Genomic DNA, 26,224 nt, shown 5'->3' on the forward strand with positions numbered 1-26,224 from the left:
ATGGACGCTGACGCCGCCCGGAGCAACGGGACCAGCCCGGAGGCCAGGGAAGCCCACAGCCTGCCAGGCCCCACGGGCAGCCCTGAGAACGGGGCCAGGGTGGATGGTAAAGACGCCAAGACCACCAACGGGCACAGTGGGGAGGCGGCTGAGGGCAAGAGCCCAGGCAGCACCCCAAAGCCAGGGGAGGGGAAGAGCTCCCTGTTCCTGGGGAGTGAGTGGCGGCGGCCCATCATCCAGTTCGTGGAGTCGGTGGACGACAAGGGCCCCAACTACTTCAGCATGGACTCCGGGGACGGCAAGCGGTCCCCCTACGCGGGGCTGCAGCTGGGGGCGGCCAAGAAGCCACCGGTCACCTTCGCCGAGAAGGGGGAGCTGCGCAAGTCCATCTTCTCGGAGCCCCACAAGCCCGCCCTGCCCGTCGGGGAGCCCGGGGACGCCAGGAGGCACAGCTTCCCCCGGGCGAGCCCGGGCAGCCTGCCACGCATCAAGCCGAGCGCCGAGGAGGTCCTGTGCGACTCCTGCATCGGCAACAGGCAGAAGGCAGTCAAGTCCTGCCTGGTGTGCCAGGCCTCCTTCTGTGAGCTGCACCTCAAGCCGCACCTGGAGGGCGCCGCCTTCCGCGACCACCCGCTACTGGAGCCCATCAGCGACTTCGAGGCCCGCAAGTGCCCGCTGCACGGCAAGACCATGGAGCTCTTCTGCCAGACGGACCAGACCTGCATCTGCTACCTGTGCATGTTCCAGGAGCACAAGAACCACAGCACCGTGACCGTGGAGGAGGCCAAGGCCGAGAAGGAGGTAACCCACCCCCTGCCCCGGGCTGCCCTCCCTCACCGCAGGTGTCTGCTGCCTGCTCTCCTACATGGGGGGGCCCTAAGCTTTGGGGCTGCCGCCTCCTCTGTCCCTGACTCTCTCCTGCCCCAGCACAGCCCTGGCTGAGGGTCAGAAGCAGCCCCCAGGCCTTAGGAGACAGGCCTTCCCCTGGAGGAGCAGGCAGAGGCTCAGGGAAGATGGGGGCCTGGGCCAAGAGCTCAGGGCCAACCCGCCAGACCCGAGAGTTGGCTCTCAGGCCTGCTCTGTGCCAGGCTGGCCGGTCCTCCTTTTTATTTAAGGGAGAGTCTTCCATTCGCTCTGAGCAGGGCCGGCCCGGGAAAGGGTCAGTGGTGAAAAGGGAATTTGACCTTTAAATGTCCTTCATCTCTGGCTTTAGAGTTTGCATTTAGAGGATAGCGACTCCCGCTTTACCTGACCACCCCCACCAGCCAGTCGCCTGACCCCCTCTCTGGCCGCCTTTACCTTCTCAGCCGGCCCCGTGTGCTTTGCATGTGGGTGCGTGTAGAACCTGTCTAGGCCTGTGGGCGGACACTATTAGTAAGGTGGGCATTTGTGTGTGGGTAGGGTATATACATATGTGTGTGTGTGTTTCTAGGCATGCGGGTGTTTATGTGCACACATGGATGTTTGCATGTGTTTATATGTGTGGCAGGTATGTATGTTGCATGAATTCCGTGTATGTGGCCCTGCCTGTGCTGCTGTGGGGAGGAGCAGGGGCGTGTAGACTGGGAAACCTGGAGAAGGTCCTGCTTTAAGGGCTCAGCTTCGGCCGAGGCTCCTTCCGCACGGGTGCTGGGCCGGTGCTCCCACGGCGACTCGGCCTCACCCTGCAGCCCCCGGTGACCCTGTGGACGGCCATGCCCAGCCCTCCTGACCAGGAGCTGTGGGTGGCGCTCTCCCTGGGCAGGGAGGGGCATGTGGAGATGGGAAAATACCTGGATGCCTCCAGAAGCCTCATTCGGCCCAGGAAGGAGGTGCTCCCAGTTCCCCCCACTTTCCCACTCCAGCCTAGCTCCCACCTTCCTACTGGTCAGCCGAGATGTGGGGGGCCACAGAGCCCCTTCCCCAGGAGCTGACTTGGGAAATCACCCAGAATGAGGGGCAATCGTCAGCAGCCATAGCAGCCAGGCCACGGCAGTGCCTCTGCCTGGGCTCCAGGGCCCGCCCCGGTCTGTTCCTGGGTGTGACTCTAACCTTCGTGCCCGGGGTCTTGGTTTCTGGACGGATTGGTTCCCACGTTGCCCTCCTGGAACCCGGGGGGGCTTGAAAATGTCGTCAAGGCCTCAGGGACAAGGAGGGAGGACAATGGAGCCAAAAGCCGTCTCGGGGCTTCCGCGTCTGTGACCAGCAGCAGCCCTCCATCTGGCTCATCTGTAGGGCTGGGCCCAACTTCATCTGAAACAAGGGTGTCCCCACCTAGGAAAGCGCAGGTGCCCTGAGGACAGAAGGGCCTGGGCAGCTCTCCCCGGAAGCACCAGCTGGTTAGGGGCCACAGTGGTCCCCGAGGCTCAGGCGCAGGCAGGAGGCAGAGCACACAGCAGCTCCTCTGGGAGCGTCTACCCGACAGCAACTGCAGGTGAACAAGTCACCACGGACGGAAGGCCAGGTACACGGGGATTGCAGGCTACATCCTCCCAGTTCACCTGCGGTGAGGACAGGCCCGGGAGAGGGACCCATCCAGCTGTAGGGTCTGAGGGACCATCTCCCTGAGTTCTTGTCCAGCACTGGGAGCAGCTCAGGAGAACATCCTTGAAGGGGAGGACTCAGCGGTGTGCTCTACGGGGCCTCCAGGGAGAGTGTCTGACCCACAGACATGACTTTGATGGTGGGAGCTTCATGCAGCCTGCGCGCGCCTGTGTGTGTGCGCGCGTGTTTGTGTGCATGTGTGAGCGTGTGTGCATGCATCTGTGTGCGTGCATCTGTGTATGTGTGTGTGGTGCCAGCAGCATAGACCAACCCGGGGATGGAGGGAGCAGACAGCTTGCCTGGGACTGGCTCTGTGGGAGCATCAGCCGGGGCACCGAGCGGAGTGCGTGGGTTAATGGGTCAGAATGAACACGCACATCAATCCGGCACCTTTCTGACGCATCCCCATCAGACCCAACACCGGCCCACACACTCTGCCAGGGAGCTCTGTCCAGACCTGTCGGACAGGCTAGTGGTGAAAGCCCAGGTGAGGTCATCGCAGACACGTCGCTTCGCTGCAGGTGACATGAGCTGAGGGTGTCCATCTCCCTCCCTCCTCCCCTCCCTCCCTCCTAGGACCCGAGCAGAGGCAGCGCAGGGGCAAGGCACTCGGTGGCAACATGATGGCCCTTCTGGGGCGCCCAGGGTCAGAACGTTGTCCCTTTCGCTCTGAATGCCACAGGGGTCCCTCAGGTGTCTACCACCTCGGCCTCCGGTGCTCCCCGGGCTGGATCAGCTGACGAGGTGACAAGGAACACACGCACCCCTGTGCCTCACTCCTCCCCCCTCCACCCCCCATCTGCCCAGGCCTTCCTGCTGCTGAGTGAGGGCGGCTCCTCCCGGCAAAGGGCTGCCTGCTCCCAGGAGGCGTTCGGCCCCATGTGTGCTCCTCTGACCTCAGAGCCCTGCCTCTCCCCTCGGTGCCCGGCTCCCCACGGAGGCCAAGCTGCCGGCTGCGGGGCAGGGCAGTCATGGCCCCTCAGCCCTGAACGCTGGGCTGGTGCGGGCAAGAGCTCTGTGGAGAGAGAACATGGATGGGTTTAGGAAGAGAAGCCAGCCCAAGGCCTGGGACCACTTCCTGGAGGTCTGGAGAGAGACCTTCTGCTCTGGGACCGGGCGGATAAGGAAAGGAGGTGGGGTGACCTCTGTGGGTGCTGAGGGGGATGCTGGAGACAGGACGGTGGGAGAGTGACGGGCAAACGGGCAAGAGGCACACCAGGCTTCAGGGAACACACCCATGTGCCAGAAACTGGCCCTGGCGTTCCGTGGTTACCCCTGACAACAGTCTCACCCAGTGGGGGGCTACTGCACTGACTTTATAGATGAAGAAATAGGCTCGCCATGGCCAGTGCAGCTCGGTGGGTAGAGCGGCAACCTGCACACCAAAAGGTGGCGGGTTTTATTCCAGGCGCAGTTGGGGCGTGTGCAGGAGGCAACCAATCGATGTGTCTCTCTCACATCAATGTTTCTCTTTCTCCCTCCCTCCTTCCCTTCCTCTATCCCTTTCACTCTCTCTAAAAATCAATGGGAAAAATATTCTTGGGTGAGGAAGAAAGAAAGAAGGAAAGAAAGAAAGAAAGAAAGAAAGGAAGGAAGGAAGGAAGGAAGGAAGGAAGGAAGGAAGGAAGGAAGGAAGGAAGGAAGGGAGATTCAAAGATGTCAGAGACTTACCTGAAGTTCATCACATCCCGGGGAGAGGCAGCGCTGGCTCAGCCCTTAGTGGGGCCGCAGCCCAGGTTGTCCCGTCTCCCCCACTTGCAGGCTCTCCTTGGACTCCCTGAGTCTAGTGGCTTCCAACAGTCGACCTCTGACCCGATGGCCTGATGAATTGTTAGGACACAGATGCCCAGGGTGTCCCCTCTAGGTCCTGGGTCAAGGGCTCAGAGCCTGGGATCTTTGCTAATGTGCTGCCGGGTTGGGAATCCCAGATCTAGTTCAATGTTACCAGGAGGAAACCGAGGCCCGGAAAGTGGGATGACTTCCCCGAGGGCCACAGCTGTGGCGCCGCCTGGTGATGTTCTCCCACCCGTCTTAGACCCTCCCCTGCCTGACACCTGAGGAAGCAGAGGAAGGGGAGCCCCGCCAAACAGACTAACTGTGGGCTGTCAGCACTGAGTGGAAACGGGGAGCTTGAGCACCTCAGATTGTCATCCAGATAATCACCACTTGTCGGAGAGTACAAATTTGGCAATTAACTGGTTCGTTTGTCAAATGCCTCAGCCAGTGGCCTATGTGGTTGATTCGGCCAGAGGAAGATCATGGCCTGATCTCAGTCGCCCCTCCCCGAGGGCAGTGGGAGTGTCCAGGTGCGTGTCCAGGTGTGTCTGCAGCTGGAGGCCTCCCCCAGGCTGGGGCACATGCTGAGTCGCTTTCTGCTCTCAAGGAAACCTCTGCTCCCCCGAGGCTGGGCGGCCCTACACGGCCAATCCCAGGCCTCAGAGCAAGAGGCAACCAGGCGAGTGTGGAAGCAGGAACAAAGGAGGCATTTTGGGACAGGCCAGGGCAGGTGAAGAGGATGGAATGGGGAGTAGGAGGAAGTCAGGAGGGAGGGGAATTCGGGGAGCTGAGGCCCCATCACCTTCCAAGGGAGAGAGCTGGGGCCCAAGGGCAATAAGGAGGGTGTGGGGGGGCACCAAGAGGAAGGGGTAGAATCACCAACCTGCCCCTGCGCGGTGGGAAAGCCTGTGAGCTGAAGCAGCTCGAGAGGGAGGGATGTCCTGGAAGACACAGGGACAGCCCAGAGGCCAGGCGGCCGCACCACAGAATCCGAGTGTTGCTGCCTCCTGGTCTCACCACTTTCCAGCTGTGAGGGCTCAGGCGAGCTTGGCCAGCTTTCCAGGCCTTGGTTTCTGCATCTTTGTTTATTTTTTTTTTAAGTTAGAAAATTCATAAACATACATTTATTCAGGAAATACAATTACTCAAGTCCTTGATATTTCAATGACCATTCCACCTTATAAGATATTCACAACATGTATTCTTCTAAGTCTACACCAAGTCATGCTGCCATTCTTCTCAGGTAAACCAGAGCCATTTCTTCCATTTAATGCTAAAATATTCATTTAAATTGTAAAAGTACTTGAGCCAAACTACATTAAGTACTTGAACAAAATAGCTTCCAAACATTTAGAAGACAATAATTTTAAAAAAACAACACAGTTAGATCTCAAGAACTAAGCCACTGTAACCTAGCAGATTGTTAATAGGTCAAGTGTCCGTGTTAAGACAGCACGTAATCATCAGTGACTGTATTTCTCACCTGCCATTTTTAAACATGCATGGTTTCTGCATCTTTAAAACCCGCACCTCCGCAAGGGGTTTGCAGATGAGAGGAGAAATGCCTGGCACATAGTAGGTGCTCAGTGATACAATTAGTGCCCCTTCTCCCCTCATGTTGCTGGAGAGCCCAGGGCCCCTGGAGCTCCGGTGTCCCAGTGTTCTATCTATCCCACCTTTCCCGGCAGGGGTGTTGACAAGGGGTACACAGAGGCTGAGTACACCTCTAGGGTCTCACCCAAACTCTTCACCCCAGAGCTGAGAAGGGGCCATTCTAGCAGCACAGCCTCTGGTCCAGGTTCCCTTCCGAGAGCCACTGTGTTCGGCGGGTCTGGTCCTGCCGGATGTGCTGCGGGAGCCGCATACAGGGGACAGCAAGTGTGTCAGACTCAAAGGCCAACACAGGCCCAATAAACAAGGTGTAAGTGTATGTGGCCGTAAACAAACAAAAGCTTCAATTTTCATAGAAATGTGGGTTTATTTCGATAGAGACATGCTGAATACAAAGGGCTAAAATAAATGAGTCATCGTTCACATAAAATAATAGAACGTTTTAGTGAAATTAATATTTTTTTCTTGAACATGAACTTACCAGACACTGAATAACTGCACAAATTAATAAGAGTAAAGCAAATAAACCTATTTTTCTTGTTCTCCGAAAGCAAAATATTTCCTGTTGCACACACCAAACAAGTCAGTCCAAGACTAATGACGTGGCCATCGGCTGCTAAAATATTCACTGCTAGTGTTAGTGGAGAGAAATGGTGCGCCTGCGCGTAAGGCACATAAGGGAAATGAATGCAACACGATTATAGTCATCAGTCATTAGCGAACATTGTAGTTCATTATTAATAATTATGTATAGTGCTCGCTTCGGCAGCACATATGCTAAAATTGGAACGATACAGAGAAGATTAGCATGGCCCCTGTGCAAGGATGACATGCAAATTCATGAAGCATTCCATATTTTTTAAAAAGAAAAATAATAATAATTATGTATAACAGGATATTGTAAAACTTAAGTTATGAAATTTTTATTCATACCATTATATTGGCTGGGCCACAAAAACATTCACTGTGGGTCGCATGCGGCCCGCGGGCCGTGAGTTTGACATGCTTGGTGTACAGCTTCCTAGTGTCCCAGAGAAATGAGATTGGCCTCTGCCCAGCCGACTCTCCCACCCACGGCTGCGGGCAGCGCATCTCCACTCCTGTCTCTACCCTCTCATGGTTCAAGGCCAGCCATCCCTTTCCTCCCTGGAGCTGGCGAACACCCCTCCACACCTCAGCGAGCCCCACAGTCCTACTCTCCCTCGGAACAGGATGGGCTCCCAGGGGCTGACTCCCTTGCCCTTGGCCTAGGCTTTTTTATTTTTTTTTTAAATAGTTTTTTATTGATTTCAGAGCGGAAGGGAGAGGGAGAAAGAGAAACATCAGTGAGGAGAGACAATCATGGATCGGCTGCCTCCTGCATGCCCCACGCTGGGATCGAACCTGCAGCCCAGGCATGTGCCCTGATGGGGAATCAAACCCTGACCTCCTGGTTGGTAGGTCGACGCTCCACTCCTGAGCCACTCGGGCCGTGTGGCCTGGCTTGTTTAAACATTTTCTTAACCTCATCGGACCCTCTTCCTCTGTGGTCAGGGCCTTCTTCCTGCTCTTGGCCAGTGAGTCCATGCTGTCCTTGTCGCGCCCGCAGGCCTCGACACAGCCTCGTCTGCTCCTCGTCCCCGAGGCCCTGCACCACTGCTCCCTCCAGACACTGGGCTCCTCTGGCCTCCGCCTTCTCTGGTCAAATCGTCTCCCACTCACCCCCTTTTCCCACCTCCATTCTGGTGTCCCCCGTGTCTTCCAAACCTCCGTGATCTATTTTGCATCTTTAATCTAAAGCAGCGGTCGCCAACCAGTGGTCCGTGGGCCACGGAGGTCCGTGAGGTCCGAAAGGTTGGCGACCGCTGCTCTAAAGTGCTGGCCTCCCCGGCCTTTCTGTGCACACTTCGCTCTGTGCCCGGACAGTGTCCACATCACACCTGCTGATGTGCACCCACCCAGGCCATGCTCCCCGATTTCACCTGCCCACCTGCCCACTGCCCTCGTTCACGGTGCCCTGCTGGCCTGCCTGGCACACTGTCCGGGGAAGGTGCCCCGTGCCAGGCACCTGCTGAGAGCGTCCCTTTCCTGGTCCCAGGGAATCTCACAGCTCCCTGGAGGCAGCCCCCTTCCCACCTCCATGAAAGGTGAGGTGTGTGCACAGGGGAGCTGTGAAGGCCCCCTGCCTGAAGGTGACAGTACCTGGAGTTAAGCCTTTGGATGCCCAGTCCTGTGCTCTGGGCGGATCCATCCTGGATGCCCCAGGCCTGAGGTGGGAGTGAACCCTGCACACACTTTTATTCTCTGCTCTCCTGTCTGCCAGACCTTGTGTGGGGTGGAGGGGAGGAGAAACTCAAGGCCAGCTCCTCCATTCCTGAGCCAGCGACGACGCCCAGCAGCCGTGGGGCAGGCCTCTGCCTGCTCCTTCAGCCTGGGACAGACAGGAATTCTCCAGGGATGGAAAAGCTGCCTGGGACAGGCCCACTGTCCAACCTCGTGGTCTCTTCCTCCCAGCGCCATCTGCCTACCAGGCCCAGACTCCATGGGCCTCCAGGCCAGGGCTTGGCCGGGCTCCACCCCTGCGAGCGTGAGGGCTGAGCTGCCGTCCACGGGCCCGGCCTCTGGCCCGCTGTGGGCCGATGTGAGGTCACTCCTGCACGCTGTCTTCCTGCCCGAGTCTGTGGCAGTGGCTTCTCCCCAGCCTTCCTCCAGAGCCCAGGCCAAACCCCGCCCTCACCTTCTCTTACTCGCCTCCTGCCACCCTGCCGGGTCTCCTGAGAGGAACTAGAGCAGGGATGGGCAAACTTTTTGACTCGAGGGCCACAATGGGTTCTTAAACTGGACCGGAGGGCTGGAACAAAAGCATGGATGGAGTGTTTGTGTGAACTAATATAAATTCAAAGTAAAGGAGCGGAGAGGAGAGCAAGAGAACCGGATAGAACAGCCAGATCTGGCCCGCGGGCCGTAGTTTGCCCAAGGTTGAACTAGAGTCTCAGCTGGGAAGCCCAGCCCTCAGGGCACACTTTCCAGATGCCCCCCCCCCAGCTCTCTCCACCTCGCCCCCCCGCCCTCCTCCCCCCCCCCCCCCCCCCCCCGTGTCTGCAGTGGTTCCCGCAGCACTGCCTGCGGTGAGGGGAGCCTCCAGGCGTGGTGTGTGGAAGTCTGTGGCGGCTGCTCAGACTCCAGCGATGGAGACACATTCCTGGCCATTGTGGCTACTTCATGTTCCTCAGGGAGATGCTGCAGAAGCGGAGGGGGGGGGGGGGGCGCTCTGCATGTAACGCCCAGGGGGGCGGGGGAGGGACCTGGTGCACCCCAGGTTCCCAGGTGCCTGTGCCTTCTCCTGTTGGGTGGGGACCACCTGCCTACCACCCGAGCGGAGCGGGAGGGCCTTGAGAGCACCCCTGGGAAGCCCGGCAGCCAGGCAGCTGCCTCTTGGCTCAGCGAAATGGGACCTGGGACCGGCCTGAGCTGCCAGCCTCCCCTTCTGCCTCCGTTGTAGCTGCTTTCCAAAGCGAGATCTTTTTTCCAAAGGGAAGGGACGTATGGATAGGAGAGCTCATGTCCCAGCACAGTCCTCATACATCCTCTTCCAAACCCACCCCATCTCAACAGCCTTGTTCTCCCCCCTGATCAGGGGCCCCTGGAACCTCTCCTGCTCCCCTCCATCCACCCATCACTGCCTCACGCACAAGCCTTTTCCTGCCCAGAATCAAGTTTCTATCTTGTCCACAGGCAGACCATCCCCTTGTCGGTGAGCAGGTTACAGCTGTGCCTGCCCGCCAGTGTCCCCACCAGCAGCGGGTCTGGCTCCAGCTCGCAGCGCAGGCCCAGGTCAGGCCCTGGGAATGTGCCACCTGCTGTGCCCCGGACACTCCCTGGCCTGAGCTGGGTCCCCGCCTCCCCGTAGCTCTCCTCCCTCTTCCTATGGCCCCAGGCCCACTGGAAGGAGTGGGACCCCATACATGGGCCTCCCTCCTGCTCACTTTGGGTGGAGGACCTTGCGGAGGGTTAGCCCTGTGAAGACATGGCTGGGGTGCCCGGCCCAGAGATCCGGGTTTTTGGAGAGAGTGTTTTTGGATCCTTGGCCACTGGCCCGATGCCTGGCCTACGTGAGGTCTGGATGCAGGTTTGCTGAACGAAGGACTGGATGGATGAGTGAGCCTGTCGAGTTTGCTCCCTGGGTGGGCCCACTCCCCACTTCTCCCACCGCCCCCTGACGTCTCCTCCCACCCGGCCCTCCCCTGCAGACAGAGCTGTCCCTGCAGAAGGAGCAGCTGCAGCTCAAGATCATCGAGCTCGAGGACGAAGCAGACAAGTGGCAGAAGGAGAAGGACCGCATCAAGGTGAGCCCGCCCCCTGCTGCCCTCCCCATTCCCGGGCAGAGGCGGGCCTCCTGCTGGAGGTCTCAGGCCCACGTTGACCCCCACACTGGTTTTCTCCCGGTTCTCCCACTCGCTTTGGCGTTCTTGCCAATTCCTCGTCTCATTCGGGGCCAGAGGTACAAATGGGATCCTACCTATCACCCGACACTCACGTGACATCATTCCAGGACAGACAGACTCTAGAACCACCACCTTCCAATGTCCCCATTGTCTGCGCAGGCCACCAGCTGCCAAAGGCTTGCCATTGCTCACTCCCTGTGCCAGGAGGTTAGGTGTGCGTGTGCCATGGTCTGAGTAATTGCAAACCACATCTGACTCGTGGCCCGGCCACATACGCATCCATCAGTTCACTTCCTGGTGGTGTTGGGTCCTGGTTGAGGTTCCAGGGAGCACAGCCTGACTCACGGGCACTCTTGGGCCCACAGCGTTGCCCAGCGGGGCCGGGGAGGAGTGATGGTGGCGGTGGGGCCCCCGGTGGATAAGGAATGGCGGGCTGTAAACACCTGGCCACCTCCATCAGAGCTGGCCTTTCTCCGTGATGCCTCGAGTGAGCTTCTTGGCCCACCAGGCTCTCTGGGTGGGAAAGACCCGACTCTGTGCTGGAAATCTAAAGGTTCGCTGTAGCCAGGAACGCCCCAGTGACTGACACCCTCCTTCCTTGTGCCCTCGCTCCGCACCCAGAGTTTCACCACCAATGAGAAGGCCATCTTGGAGCAGAGCTTCCGGGAGCTGGTGCGGGACCTGGAGAAGCAGAAGGAGGAGGTGAGGGCGGCGCTGGAACAGCGGGAGCAGGACGCCGTAGGCCAGGTGAAGGTGATTGTGGACGCCCTGGACCAGCGGGCCCAGGTGCTGCGGGAAGACAAGCAGACCCGGGAGCAGCTGCACAGCATCAGCGACTCGGTGCTCTTCCTGCAGGTGATGGGCAGCCCTCCCCACCCGCCCCCTGGCCACCCCCCACCTTCTAGGCACTCACTATGGCCCACCTTCCATGCATCCATCACTCATCCATCCACGCCCCAGCCCATCTCCCCCTTAATTCTTCTACCCAAACCATTTCACTGCCTAATCCAAGGATGGCACCCAGTGCCACCTGGCCCCTCGAGCAGTGCTCCCACTGCAGCAGGAAGCAGTCTATGATGGTCAGTGACGCCTGCTCGGGCTGTGGGACTGTAGCCGAGAGGCGTTGCATATTTGTTGTCCTGGATCTTTTTTTAAATTTTTTATTATATTTTTTATTGATTTCAGAGAGGAAGGGAGAGGTAGAAACATCAATGATGAGAGAGAATCATGGATCGGCTGCCTCCTGCACACCCCCTACTGGGGATCGTGCCCACAACTCGGGCATGTGCCCTTGACCGGAATCAAACCCAGGACCTTCAGTCCGCAGGCGATGCTCTATCCACTGAGCCACACCAGCTAGGGCTGTTGTCCTTGATCTTGGCTGTTGGTCTAGTCATCCATTTGTCCTCCTGTTTGCTGCAGGGCTTTGGATGCTCCTGCCTGCCTAGTCCTCTCACTAGGGATTATGGTTTTGGTCCCCAAGTAGCTGCATCCAGACAATCGGAGAGCAACCTATATGCGTGTGGAAGTCACTGCTAGACCATGTGGTTCAGGAGGGGGGTCTCGGAGGCCCTGGGAGGGGTACACAGGTGGAGGGAGCTGAGGCGGCGTGTGGAGGAGGTGGGACTTAGCCAGCTCTTGCAGGCCCCTTAGGATTTGGAAAGTAAAGGGGTTCTCCGGTGAGAGGGGAGGGAGAGGAGGAGTTCAAAGGTGAGGCGGTAGGACCAAGCGGCCTGGATGGAGGTGCTGCCCTGACTGGCACAGACGCTCTAGGAATTTCGCCTTTTTTAGGGCTCTCACCCCCGTGCCTGCACAGGGTGCCGCAGCCTAACCCCACGGGACAGGCGTGGCGCACAGTGTGGCGGTGGGAGCCAAGGGGTCCCATGGCTGGCCGCCGTGCTGTCAGGGCATTGGCATCCCGTGGGTTTTAGTCAAACTCTTTCATATTTCATTTCATTTCATTCATTTCATTTCATTTCATTAAAAATGTTTTAATCCTCACCCGAGGATATTTTTCCATCGATTTTTAGAGAGAGTGGAAGGAAGAGGGAGAGACAGAGAGAAACATCGATGTGAGAGAGACACATCCATTGTTGCCTCCTTCATGTGCCCCAACCGGAACTCACAACCCAGGCACGTGCCCTTGACTGGAATCAAATCTAGGACTCTTCCATCCACAGGCCGACGCTCTACCCACTGAACCAAACAGGCCAGGGCCAAACACTTCCATTTTACGGAGAGAAATGGGCTAGTTAACAGCAGAGCTGGGTCTAGCCCAGCACTTCTGGCTCCAGTGTGGAGACTGCCAACTGCCCTGTGACAGCCCCTGCAGAAGGTTCCAAGACAACCCCCTACCCAGACTAAGGGCCGCTTTCCGCCTTGCAGGAATTTGGCTCGTTGATGAGCAATTACTCCCTGCCCCCGCCCCTGCCCAGCTACCGTGTGCTGCTGGAGGGGGAGGGCCTGGGTCAGGCGCTGGGCAACTGCCGGGACGACCTGCTGAACGTGTGCATGCGCCACGTGGAGAAGGTGTGCAAGGCTGACCTGAGCCGCAGCTTCATCGAAAGGAGCCACGTGGAGAACGGTAGGTCCTCGCAGGCGGCCGTGGCCGTGGGCGGGTTCCTCCCGGTCAGTCCTGGCTGCCTGTGCGGGCTGGCACCCACGGACGGGCCCTTATTGTCCCCAGCCACCATCGCACCTGTGGTATTGGTACTAGGGTTCCGGGAGTGCAGCCCCCATTGAACTTGCTGTCAAAGGTAGGCAGCCTCTGCAAGGGGCCTCGGGGCAGGGGCAGGGGCAGCCGGGCAGCCAGCGCCCACATGTCTCTCTTCTGTGGTCGCCCATCAGGCTCAGGGACTGCGTCTGATGCCAGGCCCAGTCTAGCAGCTGGGTGGACGCTGCCACTTCTTTTTTTAAAATATTTTATTGATCAATGATGAGAGGGAATCATGGATCAGCTGCCTCCTGCATATCCCTCACTGGGGATCAAACCCACAACCCAGGCATGAGCCCTGACTGGAATCAAACCGTGACCTCCTGGTTCATAAGTCCATGCTCAACCCCTGAGCCACGCTGGCCGGGCTGTGTTGCCACTTGTAAGGGCTTTGCAGACCTCGGGATGTGGGCCTAGAACTGCACCTGGGCTGGAGAGAGATCTTGCCCGTCACCTGTGCTGAATCCTCTGAGCTCAGAGGCTGGGCCGGGCCTGGGGGGCCAGGCGGGGCCAGTAGGACACGGCCTGTCCTGGTGACTCACCAGCTCCCCTGAAGGCAGCGTCTCTTCTGAATCATGCTCCACCCACAGAGGCCACTGAAGAGCCTCACGGAAAGCCTCCAACCCTGGGACCTACCCTGCTGAGGTTTCCCCCCGCCAACCCCCGTCCCAGCCACATCTGTCCCTTTAGGGCCCAACGCCTGGGCACTTTCCCCAGAGCCCCGCCTAGTCCTGGGCCGGCCCAGGCTGGTGACACCGCCTGACTAACAGCTTCTGGCCCCAGACACCCGAGGAGGCAGGCAGACGCAGTGTGTGCCGTTTTGGGGTGCAGAAGTTCCAGACCCATCGGGGCCCCTGCATGTCTGGGTGGTGGCATCACACAGTGTCTCTGAGGACTGGTCAGCCATGGCAGTGAGATGAGCACTTGGCTTCAGCGGCACTCGGCTCCTGAAACCCTCGTGCTAATGACGATGGCGATGACGCCAGGGGTGAGGCTAGCAGACGGAGGGCCCCACCCGCTCTCCACGCCAGCATCTGAGCTCTCGGCAGCTGTAGCCCATCTCCCGGACCAGGGCCGAGGCTCTGAGGAGCAGCTTTTCAGGCACCCGCTCAGCAGGCACCGGCAGCTCTCATGCTCTGCAACCCTCTCCCATCTCATCCTGTCCATGGGGCTGCTGGCGCCACGCGGAGGGCGGGAGCGTGTGGTGGCCACAGCCCCTGGGCGCCCACCTCGGGGAGGTGAGGGCTGGCCAGACCCGTGAGGATGGCCCGACGGGCCCAGGTGGCCTGCCCCCACCACTGGCCATTTCTGGGTCATGGTTGTGTAGGCCACGGCCTCCGTGCAAGTGTGGAGGGTGGCGGCTCCCGGGAGCAGAGATGGTGCCTCTGACGTCAGCAGCCCACACCTGCGCCCAGGGCCCTGGCCTCCGTGTTGGTTCTTGTTGTGGCCACAATGTTGCTGGGAATGTGTTTGGCTGTGGGAAGCAGGGAGACCCTAGTGACCATCCTCCCACCCTGAGGCCGGCCGCCCACAGGCCAGGGTCTCATTCTGCCATCAGAGGCCTGTGGGCTGCGGCACCAGCCGTCTTCATCCTGGGCTGGGGAAGGACAGGAAGGGCTGAGCCACACCCAAGGGTTGTCATGGATGTCAGGGCTGCTGGGCACAGGGACAGGTGCAGAATGAGGGATGAGCCACTCTTCCCTCCTCTTGCCCGGCATGGAGGGAGGCGCAGGCAGGGCAGGGGAACATAGGAGAGGGAAGGAATGAGGAGAGGGAGTGAGAAGAAGGGCTGGGAGGCAGCAGGGAGCCACACTTTGGGTTTTGAGGAGTGAGGGGTGGGGCGGGGCGGGGGAGGAGTCATGCCCATTCTGAGAGCTCACTCCTCTGCACACTCTGTCAAGCCCAGCCTGGGACCAGCCAGGGCATCAGCCCGCCCCAAGGGATGCAGCAGCAGTGGGGGGCTGGGCTCACCCCTGGGTCCTCACTGGCCCAGCCACATTGGGCAAGTGACTTCCTGAGCCCAGGCTCCTCACCCACGACCTGGGCTGGGGCTGCGTGCCTGTCAGATGGGGAGGGGAGTCGGCAGCGACTGGCAGATGCAGGTCTGTGCACACAGCTCCCAGGTCTGTGCAGGGCGGGCAGAGGCCCCCTGCAGCCCCGGGACCCCGAAGCAGAGGGGATGCGGCTGGTGTTACCTTCTCTGAGGCTGGGGAGCCCCGGCTCTCTGGAAACAGCGGTGGTGGGGCACTGCCTCGGCGAGGGGGTGCCCCAGGGGCAGCTACTCCCCTCAGCCCCTCCGCTGACCGCCCTGGCTTCTTCCTCCCAGGGGGTGACCATCGCTACATGAGCAACTACACTAGCAGCTACGCCAGCGACTGGAGCGCACCCGACACCATGAAGAGATATTCCATGTACCTCATGCCCAAGGGTAAGGTGCCCGCTGCTTCGTGGAAAGACTCGCCAGGTGCCCTGGGTGGGTGAGGGCACTGTCCTGTTCGCCTGGGACTATTACAGCATGTGCCTCCTGTTTGGATGACCTATGACCTGGCACCCTGCTTCTCAGGGGCTTCCCTCCTCATGACCCAGGGGTTCCCACCTTCCCTCGCCTCTATCCGCCACCCTTCCTTCCTACTCCTCCCCCTGCCCGGCCACGCTGGGTCTGGCTTCTGCCTCGGTTTCTGCATCGTCCTGCTCCTCAGGGCATGGAGACAGGGCTGCTCTCCCTCCCTCTGTGGGCCCCCAGCCTTCCCCGGGCCCTGTGGGATGGGGTGCAGACCAGTGCCTGCCTGTCCTTGCCCTGTGGGAGCCTGTCGCATTCTTTAGCACCACAACAATGCCCATTACGTAAGGTGGGTGTGGCCCGCCAGCCTCAGGTGGAGGGTGTGCAGGCATGTGTGGGGGAGGGTGTACAGGCATGTGTGGGGAGTGTGTATAGGCATGTGTGGGGACTGTGTGTAGGCATGTGTGGGGGAAGGTGTGCAGGCATGGAAGGGGTGCAGGCATGTGTGGGGGAGGGGTGCAGACATGTGTGGGGAAAGAGTGCAGGCATGTGTGGTGAAGGTGTGCAGCCATGTGTGGGGAAGGTGTGCATGCATATGTGGGGAGGGTGTGCAGGCATGTGTGGGGGAAGGTGTGCAGGCATGGAAGGGGTGCAGGCATGTGTGGGGGAGGGGTGCAGACATGTGTGGGGAAAGAGTGCAGGCATGTGTGGGGAAGGTGTGCAGCCATGTGTGGGGAAGGTGTGCATGCATGTGTGGGGAGGGTGTGCAGGCACTTATGGGGGGAGAATACATGTGGGGAGAGGTAGAAAGGATGCGTGGAGGAGGCCTCAGTCCTGCACTGACTCACCCCTGGGACACACAGTGGGTGGGGTGCAGGGGTGGGAGGGATGAGCTCAGTTCGGAGTAGCTGCCCCACCCAATGAGAAAACAGCACCTGGACTTCAGGTGGAGGGCCTGGCAAGGCGGCAGCACCTGACCCCACCCCCACAGTCCTGGTATGGACGGCGAGTCCTGCCCTCCCCCCATCCCCCAGTGCTGCCCTTTGGACGCAGTTCTGTGAGATCCCAGCTCCCCACCAGGCCCTCTCTCCTCGTTCCCCAGGCCTCTGGGCCAGACCCTGCTGGGCATCAAGCCCCGAGTTGCCCCTGCTCTGCCCCCCATTCTGTGGACAATGGTGGGGAGGGAAGCTCCCCCACAGGCTGTGAGGAGGAGGGCAGTGATGGGGAGGGAGGGCAGAGCACCCCACTGTGTCCCCTGAGAGCCTGACAGTCACTGCCCCTCTGTCCCTGTCTGAGAAGAGAGGAAGCCAGGAGGGCGCCTCTCGGCCCTGTGCGTGAGGCTGAGCATCTGCAGGGGAGACACGGGGCTCCCTGACCCCCGTGCCCCGGCCCCGCCTGCCCTGGAACAGGAGGGGATGTGCCCTCTGGGGGCTCCTGGGCTGGAGGCAGAGACCAGCGAAGGCCAAGGAGGTCAGAGACTCAGGAAGCGAGGCCCCTGGAGGGCCGCCTGCTGGAGTCTGGGGCTCCGGGCAGTGGGGCTGGTCAGTCAGGCTCCCAGGAGGGTTGGTCTCCAGGGCCCAGCAAGAGGCAGCAGGCTCAGTGCAGAGGGCCTGGCGTGAGGGCCGAGGGCCCTGGGGAGAGGTATGAGCACTGCAGGTGGGAGGGTCGGAGGAAGGACCAGCAGGTGCTGGGCAGGGGCTGGGACCGGATGGGGCTGGCTCTGTGGAGGGAGGGTCCCACAGAAGGACCTGAGTGTGCTTTCTTTTTTAAAAAAAACTATATTTTATTGATTTCTGAGAGGAAGGGAGAGAGAGATTAACATCAATGATGAGAGAATCACTGATCGGCTGCCTCCTGCACGCCCCACACTGGGGATGGAGCCCACAACGCAGGCATGTGCCCTGACCGGGAATTGAACCATGACCTCCTGGTTCATAGGCCGACACTCAACCCCCGAGCCATGCCAGCTAGTGCAGGAGTGTGTTTTCTCGTCTATAAAGGGGGGTGTATCCCAGTCTGCCACACTCTCAAGACTGATGTCAGAGGCCACACTGGGATGGTGTGTGGGGGAGGGAGGGGGGGAAGGGGCAGAGGACCCTCTCCCGGGGAAGCACCTGCCATGTCCATGGGCTCATCAGCCCTTCAGGGCCCAGGGCCTCCATCCAGTGCCTCACGGTCCCCGTGGCCACCCGTCCTCACAGGAGCCCCATGTCCCAGCTGCGGGGGGTTGCAGCCACAGGGGACTGGCTCAGGGTGGCATGTTGGCCTCTCCAGCCTCTGGTGACCCTCAGTCTCGAGCAGGTGACCAGATGCATCTGTGTCCAGGGCTGTCCAAGCCACACCTGGTGCTCTTGGCATGAATAGAACGTGTCCCGATTGGGACTTGGGGGTAAATGAAATGGTCACCTTACTCCAGACCCCAGTGAGCTGTCGTAGTGGCATCTGGGCCTTGGGACAGGCACTGGGCCTTCAGGTCCTGGGCACCGGCCCCGAGTAAGCCAGCCCACCTTCTGCGATGACAGCCCTTCCCCTTTGTTTCCCAGGCGGGGCCAGGACATCGTACCAGCCCGTGTCCCCCAGCCGCCTCTCCAAGGACATCAACCAGAAGAACTTCAATAATCTCTATGGCACCAAAGGTAGAGGTGGGGCTCAGGGCAAGGTGGGCGGGGCTCATGGTGAGGTGGGCGGGGCTCAGGGCGAGAGGGGGAGGGCCATGGGCTGGGCTTCCCAATCCTAGGTGAAGGGGAAGATTTGGAGGGATTGTGAGCTCAGAGGTGGATGGAAGGGTCCTGCTGAGTGTAAAGGGCTAGTGTGCCTGTGTGTGCAAGAGTGAGACATTGACTCAGGCTGCAGGGAGCAGGGAGCCCTGAGTCCGGGGACCTTCTGCTTGGGGACAAGCAGGGGAACTGGGGCCTGGGTGGATTTGGGGACGCCCCTCAGCATGTGTCAGGGCAGAAGGGACCTTGCAGATTTGCGTGCTTACACCTTGCAAAGCCAACGGCAGTGAAGCCAGACTTCTGTTGCCATAAGTGGCAGGGTGGCATGGTGAGGCGTTGGCCCGCCCCGGGCGTCAGGGAGGTGCCCTGCCATGAGAGGGGAGGGTGACATGCCCTTCGGCCCAGGAGAGATGAGATGGGAACAGAGCCCTGGCCTCCCAGGGACAGCCAGGTGCCCAGCCTCTGCCGGGTGCTGCAGTGGACCTCACACCGAGGGCAGGCGGTGGGCTTGGGGAGCCCAGCTGGGGGCCTGGCCCCTCCCGGGGCCCCTGGTGCTGCCCAGCCCCGTGCAGAGGGAGTGGGGGAGACTGAGCCAGCTCCCAGCCCCCCTGGCACTGAGCCAGTCTGCAGAGGCCAGTCTGGGGCCTCTTCAGAGAAAACGAAGTCCTGGAGATCTGGAGGAAGGACCCCCCTGGACGGGGCAGCACCCCGGCCTCATGTCCAGGACTGGACTCCCATTGCACCATCACGTGCATGGCAGACTGTGAGGGCCAAGCTGGGTCTGTCCGTCACAGCTGCCACCTCTGGCCTGAAGGGACTCAGGAGACACTTGTTGGTAAAGAGAGAGAGAGGGAGAGAGAGAAAGAGAGAGAGAGAGAAGGAACAAATGAATGAGGGAATGACAGGGCCAGGCCCATGGGGCCTGAGAGCCTTGGGCAGAAGTGCTGGCTGAGGTCCAGGCTGAAGAGACTTCCTGGGGACCCTGTGGGCAGGGCTCACCTGCAGCAGGTGGACAATCAGCCCTCTGACTGCTGAGCCCCAGACCCCCCTTCAGGCAACGGTGGGAGATCTCAGGACTGGGACCCTGCGGCTGGACGGGAGGGGTCAGAGGAGGGTCCTTTTCCAGAGGGGCCCTGAGGACCCCCACTGTCCTGTATGCCGCCCCCGCCCCCTGCCTGCTGCCTCCTTCCCTCCAGGCCACAGGGACATGCTTGCAAATGGACACATGTCAGCTGCCCCACCTGGTGAGCAGAGTGCCAGGAGGTGTAGCAGCTGCTCTGTCTCTAACGTTTAGCCCGAGTTTGCATTTATTTGTTCATTTGCTCACTCATTCATCTGTCAGCCATCCAAGGACCCCCTTTTGGGGCCAGGCTCTGTGCTGAGCACGGGTGCATGCTGCCCTCGGAGCCCAGCGGGGAGACAGACAGCTGAACACACACCTGCACCGCAGAGGCAGGCGCGTGGTGAAGGGTCGTGACTGAGCTCACACAGAGGTGACGTGGAAGCTGACACTGAAGACCAACACATGGATTTTCTGAGAGTGGGGGTGCATGGGAAATACCCCAGGCCTGGTCTGTGCAAAAAGCCAGGGCAGGAGGGAGCCTGCGGTGTGAGAGGAACTCTGAGTGCAGCGGTGGGATGATGAGCAATGGAGAGGGCACGAGGGGGAGCTAGGAGGTGGAGGCTGTGGGGAGAGGTGGGCCGTGCAGTGTGGGCTTTGAACCTTCATCGGATGGCCGTGGGTCTGCGGGGAGGGCAGGGCGCAGCACTTCCTAGTTCTGAAGGACAGCTTTGATTAGCAGGAGGTGAGTGGGCCCAGCCTCCTCCTGGCTTGAGACTCGGTGAGGACTGGTCAGTCCCAGGAATGTCCTTGTCCTGGCTCTGACCCCCCTGCCTCTGGCCTCTGGCCAACCGCTGTGGCCTGATCCTTTCCTTTGCCTCGCAGGTAACTACACGTCGCGAGTCTGGGAGTACTCCTCCACCGTGCAGAGCCCCGAGGACCTGCCCCTGCCCGGGGTCCCAGGCAGCTCCTCCTTTTCCCTGAAAGGTGAGCTCTGGGCCCTGCTCCCTACCTCCCCTGCACCTGCAGCCCTGCACCTGGCCCTGCTCCTCACTTGTCAGGCCCTCGCCTCCCAGGGCCACCTCGCCTTCCAGGGCCACCTCCCAGGGCCCGAGCCCTGGGCTGGGAGCCGGGAGCCACGCTCCCTTCCCAGTGCCAGCGCAGCTGACCCGGCAGCGGCAGCGTTCTTGGTACTATTGAATCGCACTGTCCCCTGTGGGCGCCAGGGCCAGGCCACACCCTCTACATCCCCTCCTCCCCACATCTCCAGGTGCTTGGGGGCTGAGCCCCAAGTCTCCCCACTGCAGAGAGCTCCCTTCCCTGTGCTCACCCCGTCTCCCCGCTGGGTGAGCTGAACCCTGTGGCCAGGTGGCACTTGTCACTGGTCCGCAGAGCCAAAGCCCTCGAGCTGCTTTGGGGAAAGTGGGCGCGAGGACCTCCAGAGCCTCCACTTCCGATCCACTCCCGGGCTCTACATGGCTGAATAGTCAGCCCTCTGGTCCCTGGAGGTGGGTCACTTTGAGGGGAGGCTCACGCCAAACCCCTCACAGTGGGGCCCAGGCCCTCACGTCTCTTTGGAGATGTCCAGGCTTGGTGAGCCATGGTGCAGGGAGCCCGCCTGTGTTCTGGCACTGAAGATGCCTGGCCTGAAAGACAGGATGGCGGATGAGGGGGAGGCAGAGGGGTCCGGGGCAGGGGCAGGGCTCGCAGGGCAGGCAGACACCCAGGCAGCGGCCTCTGAAAGTGGCTTCATCCTCCGCCCCCTCTTCCCGGCTGGGACCCAGCCTGTGCCCAGGGCAGAGGCTTGGAACGATCAGCCAGGTGAAGAGGGTCCCTGCCGGCAGGAGCTAGGGAACGGGGTCCCCGTGGCCTGTCTGGCTTCTAACGGATCCCTCAACGGATCCCTCCCTGCTCTGCGGTCAGGCCCAGTCAAAGGACGCCCGGCAAGTGTGAGGTGGGGTTGCCTGCTCCCCTGCGTCCTCACCTGCCCGCAGAGCCTCCGGTTGGCCTGGCCTTAGGCGATCCCCCCTCCCATGCACCATGTCCTCCAGGATTAGCTGGGACACCTGCGGTCACCTCCACAGATCAGCTCACCAGCTCCCTAGGAAGGGCCCTGGAGGGAGGCAGGGCCGTGTGCAGCAAGGAGACCCCCCCCAGGACCAGCCCCGCCCGTGCCTGCTGCAGCAGCTCAGGAGGCAGAGAGCACGCTCCCAGCACGGGCAGGGCTGAGCCCAGCTGTGGGAAGGCAGCCCCCTCCCCCTCCGCGAACCGCCCTGCGCTGCTAACGCCTCTCTCTCCCAGCAGGCCCTGGGAGGCCCCCCTACCACTTCCCCACCTTGGGACAGGCCACCACAGAGTTTTCCAGGCCGTTGGACACCAATGAGCTGTTTAAAATTAATCCTGATACCTGTCCATCCCCGTCCCTTTCTCTCCCACACAGGACAGTGGCAGCTTGTGGGCTCTCGCCACTTCTACGTCCTGGTCCCTCCTCCGGGAGAGGGTGGATGCCCACTGTCACCCTGGCTGCCCCACTCCTCCTGTGGCCCCCACCCCCCTCTCCCAGCTGGTGTGGGGTTTTCTTCCTGGACACAAAGAAGTGGGACTCTCTCGGCTCCCGTTCAGGGTCAGCGGGACCCTCTTTCCAAGGCCAGCCCGCCCAGGTGCAGGCAGAGCCGGGGTTCTCTGCTTGTCTCTGCCCCCTCGCCCAGTGCCCACAGGGAAGGGCAGCGGCTGGCACCCTGCCGTTGCTGCTGGCTTCTGGGTCTGACCAGCTTTTGTCCCTAAGGGCTCTCCGTGGCCCTCGCCAGGGACAAACCTGTTGATTTTTTTTTTAATTTTTAATGTTTTGTATTTTTTATTGATTTCAGAGAGGAAGGGAGAGGGAGAGAGAGAAACATCAATAATGAGAATACTGATCAGCTGCCTCCTGCACACCCCACACTGGGGATTGAGCTGGCAACCCGGGCATGTGCCCTGACGGGGAATCTAACCGTGACCTCCTGGTTCATAGGTGAATGCTCAACCCCTGAGCCACGCTGGCCAGGCTTTCTTTCTTTTTTACTTGTTTGACTTCATGAGTCCCACACTATAAACATCACGCAAAGATATGTTTATTGATTTTTAGAGAGAAGGGGAAAGAGAGCAAGAAAGAGAACCGTCAGTGTGAGAGAAACATTGATCAGTTGCCTGCCACACATGCCCTGACCAGGGGTAGAACCTGCAACCTAGGCATGTGCCCCAACGAGGAATCAAACCCGTAACCCTTTGGTGCACAGGACGAGGCTCTGACCTGCTGAGCACCGGCCAGGGCAGGGCCTGCTGATTTCCCGAGTGCCTCTGCTTTCAGGCTTTTCCCGGGCTCCGCTCCTGCCCCAGAGGGTCTAGCCTGGCTGGCACTGAGGGCCTCTCCCAGTCCTGTGGCCACAGCTCTCCCAGACTCACAGGGGACCCCTAGGACCCCTGCTGCAGGCCCCGGCCTGGGCTCAACCCTGGACCACAGGCACAGGGTGATAGCTGCCCCTCCTGGGCCCGTCCTCCTGCTTCGACGCAGGAGGGGCAGCAGAGCCCGAGTGTGGGGCTGGTGTCCAGCAAACCTGGGTTCGCTTGTTCGCTGCTTGTTCGCTGCGGCTCTGGGCAACGGCGGGGCTCACAGAGATGGGGCGGGGCTCAGGGAGACACGCAGAGTCCCAGCGCGGAGCCGCCAAGTGGGCCGGTCAGGGAGGGCACATCCATGCAGCACGGGGTGGGGGGCCTCCTGGCGGAGCCTGGCAGGCTGTTCTATGAAGAGGCTTTCCTGGGCTCTGGGAGGGGGTGAGGCTTCAAGACGGGGGTGGGGGCGGTTCGGGGGAGGGGGAGGAAATTTCCAGAGTGGAGTGACCCTGACCTAGATTGGGGGACACTCCCCTGCTGCCTGGCCCAGACCATCTGGCCTGCTCCTCCTCTTTCTGTCTGTGTTGAGCCCTCTCCCTTTGGCCAGCTTCCCAGGTTTCCCCAGTGGGACCCCCAGGGGCTGCACACCTCCTTGGGGGTGGCTCTCCTTGGTAACGGGCTGGATGGAGCTTGGCAGTCACTTTGGAGATGGGTCCTCGCCCTGGGGGCTCCCTGCGCGCAGGGCCTCCTCTGACCACAGCTTCTGTCTCCCCAGGCTACCCCTCCCTCATGCGGAGCCAGAGCCCCAAGGTCCAGCCCCAGACTTGGAAATCTGGCAAGCAGACTTTGCTGGTGAGTGAGGAGCCGTGCAGAGAGTCTGCCCAGGCCATGGCCAGATGGGGCGCTAAATGGGGCTCCCCAGTGACAGCTCGTCACTTGCCCGGGGCCTGTGGGGGGACGGTGTTATCTCCGGGCCATGGGTGGGAGGAGGCAGCAGTGGCCTGAGGATCTGCACACAGCAAAGGGCAGTAGGAATCCAGAGCTCACAGGCAGGGGACATAAGTCAGCAGGGACTTTCTGAGCCTCCGTTTTCTCATCTGTAAAACGTGCATCCTGGGCTGTGATTTGGCAGATGGCTGCTGGGCACCTGTGCTTGCTAAATGACGGCTCCGCTGCCAGCTCTGGGAGGGTGACATGCTCAGCCTGGGACAGGCACCCGGCAAGGAGCCCCCTGTGCTCGGGACAGCATAGGGGAGGCGGTGGGAGTGTGGAGGCCGTGTCTGCAAACTTAGGAACAGATGTGTTTAGGTTTCGGTAGCTGACATGCCAGGCCCTGCACAGACCTCAGCAATCAGGGCTGCCTTCAGACGCTGTGCCATGGTCTCCACAGGCTTCTCCCTTGGAGGCCAGGCCCGGCCCTGCAAGGGTCAGCCCGCTGCCCAGGGAGGGGGCTCATGGCCATCTCGAGATGCTGGCCGGGCCCTGGTGCCTGCAGCCGCGCCCACAGCTGGGAGAAGAGGCAGGTGATTCTATGCCAGGGGGCTGGGCGGCCTGGGGGCTGGCTCCAGGCCTCTCACCAACTTGCCATGTGACCTCATGGGAGCCATTTTTCCTCGGTGCCTTAGTTTCCCCATCTATAACATGAGTCAGACGGCTGGGATGGTTTCATAGCTCTTCCAACCCTCACAGGCTGTGACTGTGACCCATAGAGGGACCGGGGTGCCGGGAGCACACCCTGCTCAGGTGCCCTGGGCTCTGTGTCTCTGCCCGCCCACCACTTGGGGCCTAAAAGACAGCACTGCTCACTTGTTGCAGAAGACCGGAGAAAAACCAAGCAACGCTTTAGAGAAAAGGAGTTACACAGTTTATTACGCCAGCAGACTCAGAAGAATAACTTCCCAAGTCTGAGCAAAGTAACATGCAGGGGCTTCTCTTTTATATCTTTCCAGTGTCTTTGTCCGGCAAATATGGATTATGCTTCCAGTCCTTTCTCGGGCTTTGCAAAAAAGGGCCCAGGTGTTGGGGGTCTTGAGACCATATCTAATGGTCTGGCCTGGTGCCAGAGCTAATAAACCCCCCCTCCCCTAAGGCTGTGCACTGTTCATCGTTTATGGCCTCTGTATTTAGGTAACAGGTCTTACAAGATCAGTTTCTGGGAAAGAGGCAGTGACTTAATTATAGGTTATCAAGGACGTACACTGGGCTTGCTGGCACAGATTCAGATTGCTAGCCCCCCAAATACCAGGGTTACATTAGAATTAGCCTTTTAGCCTTTTCACACTGACCTGCGGCCCATCTTACTGACCCGCCTCCCTGAAAGCAAGGTGCAGCCATGGCCAGGCCATTCCCTTTGCTGTATTGAAGGCTTGGGGTCTAGTGGGCACGTGGGGACCAGAGACCTGGTCCAGACGCTGTGGCTAAGTGGCTGTGTGCCTTGCCTGTAGGTGGGGTCCCTGAGGCATGAGCTGAGGTCTCAGCCCCGCATTCCCCAGGCCCCAGGCCTGCTGGGGACTGGGCCCAGCAAGGAGTCCTAGGAAATATAGGGTCTAAGCGGGCAAGGCCAAGGGCAGGGCTGGAGGCGCCTGGTGTCTCCTGGGTCAGGGTCCGGGGGTGCTGCTGGGCTCCACCTCTGACCAGCTCAGGGACGAGGCCACAGTGCTTGCCAGAGGCCTAGGAAGCAAGGGGAGCGCTGATTCTGTGAAGTCGCTACTGAATGTCACACAGACCTGGCAGGAGCGGTGCCAACAAGCGGCGGCATCACTGGCTCTGTCCTGAGAGGCTTCCTGAGTCCCGAGGAGCAGCAGGATGAAAGAGGAGGCTGAGACTGGCCGTGGTCCCTGCTGGGCTGGGGCGGGCGCAGGCCTCTCCAACGCTTTTGTCAGGAGATTCAGGCAAAGGGAGCAGCGAACACCCAAAGCCCTCGAGACCCAGAAGTGGTTTGAAGAAATGGGTGGGGATGGTGAATGGACGCGGACCCAGATTACTGGGCCTGCCGTTCCGGCTCCTCTACTTACCAGCTGAGTGACCTGTGGCAAATTGCTTAGCCTCTCTGCGCCTCGGTTTGTTCATCTGTAACGTGGGTATGAGAGCAGTAACCAGGTAATTGGGTGGCTGTGGCAATCCCACAAGTGTGAGCAGTGCTGTGTGGCTCTGCCGAGTAGAGAGCCCTGTAGAGCGAGAGCTGCAATGCTGGGAGGCCCTGGGCCATGGAGGGAATTGGATGAGGGGCTGAGGTTCAAGCTCACCAACCAATGGTGGGAAATGAACTCTAATTAGGATTTGAGCCTGGAAACTCTGTAACATGGGGGCCCAATCCTGATCACAGGATAGATCGAGCTTGCAGGTTAGGCCACAGCTCGTAGAATTGTTGGGGTTCAGACCACTGTTGCTTCCCGGGGGGTTAGGGTGGGGTGGGTCTGGCTAGTGGGATCCCGCCATCCGCACCCCTAACTACTCTTGTTCCCGCAGTCTCACCACCGGCCATTCTACGTCAACAAAGGCAATGGGATTGGCTCCAACGAGGCCCCGTGA

The 26,224-nt window shown here is 60.3% G+C and overlaps 1 protein-coding gene across 1 annotated transcript; it reads left to right on the forward strand.

Moving 5' to 3' along the window:
* Window positions 1-26,224, forward strand: TRIM29 (tripartite motif containing 29; the record flags this gene model as incomplete). Its single annotated transcript, XM_080641340.1, has 9 exons — window positions 1-801; window positions 10,140-10,235; window positions 10,956-11,189; window positions 12,720-12,918; window positions 15,374-15,475; window positions 18,091-18,183; window positions 20,210-20,311; window positions 23,469-23,545; window positions 26,162-26,224. The coding sequence occupies 9 exons, from the start codon at window positions 1-3 to the stop codon at window positions 26,222-26,224; spliced, it is 1,767 nt and encodes a 588-aa protein (XP_080497466.1).

Source organism: Plecotus auritus (genome assembly GCF_963455305.1).
Source record: "Plecotus auritus genome assembly, chromosome: 9".
Classification (NCBI taxonomy): Eukaryota; Metazoa; Chordata; class Mammalia; order Chiroptera; family Vespertilionidae; genus Plecotus; species Plecotus auritus.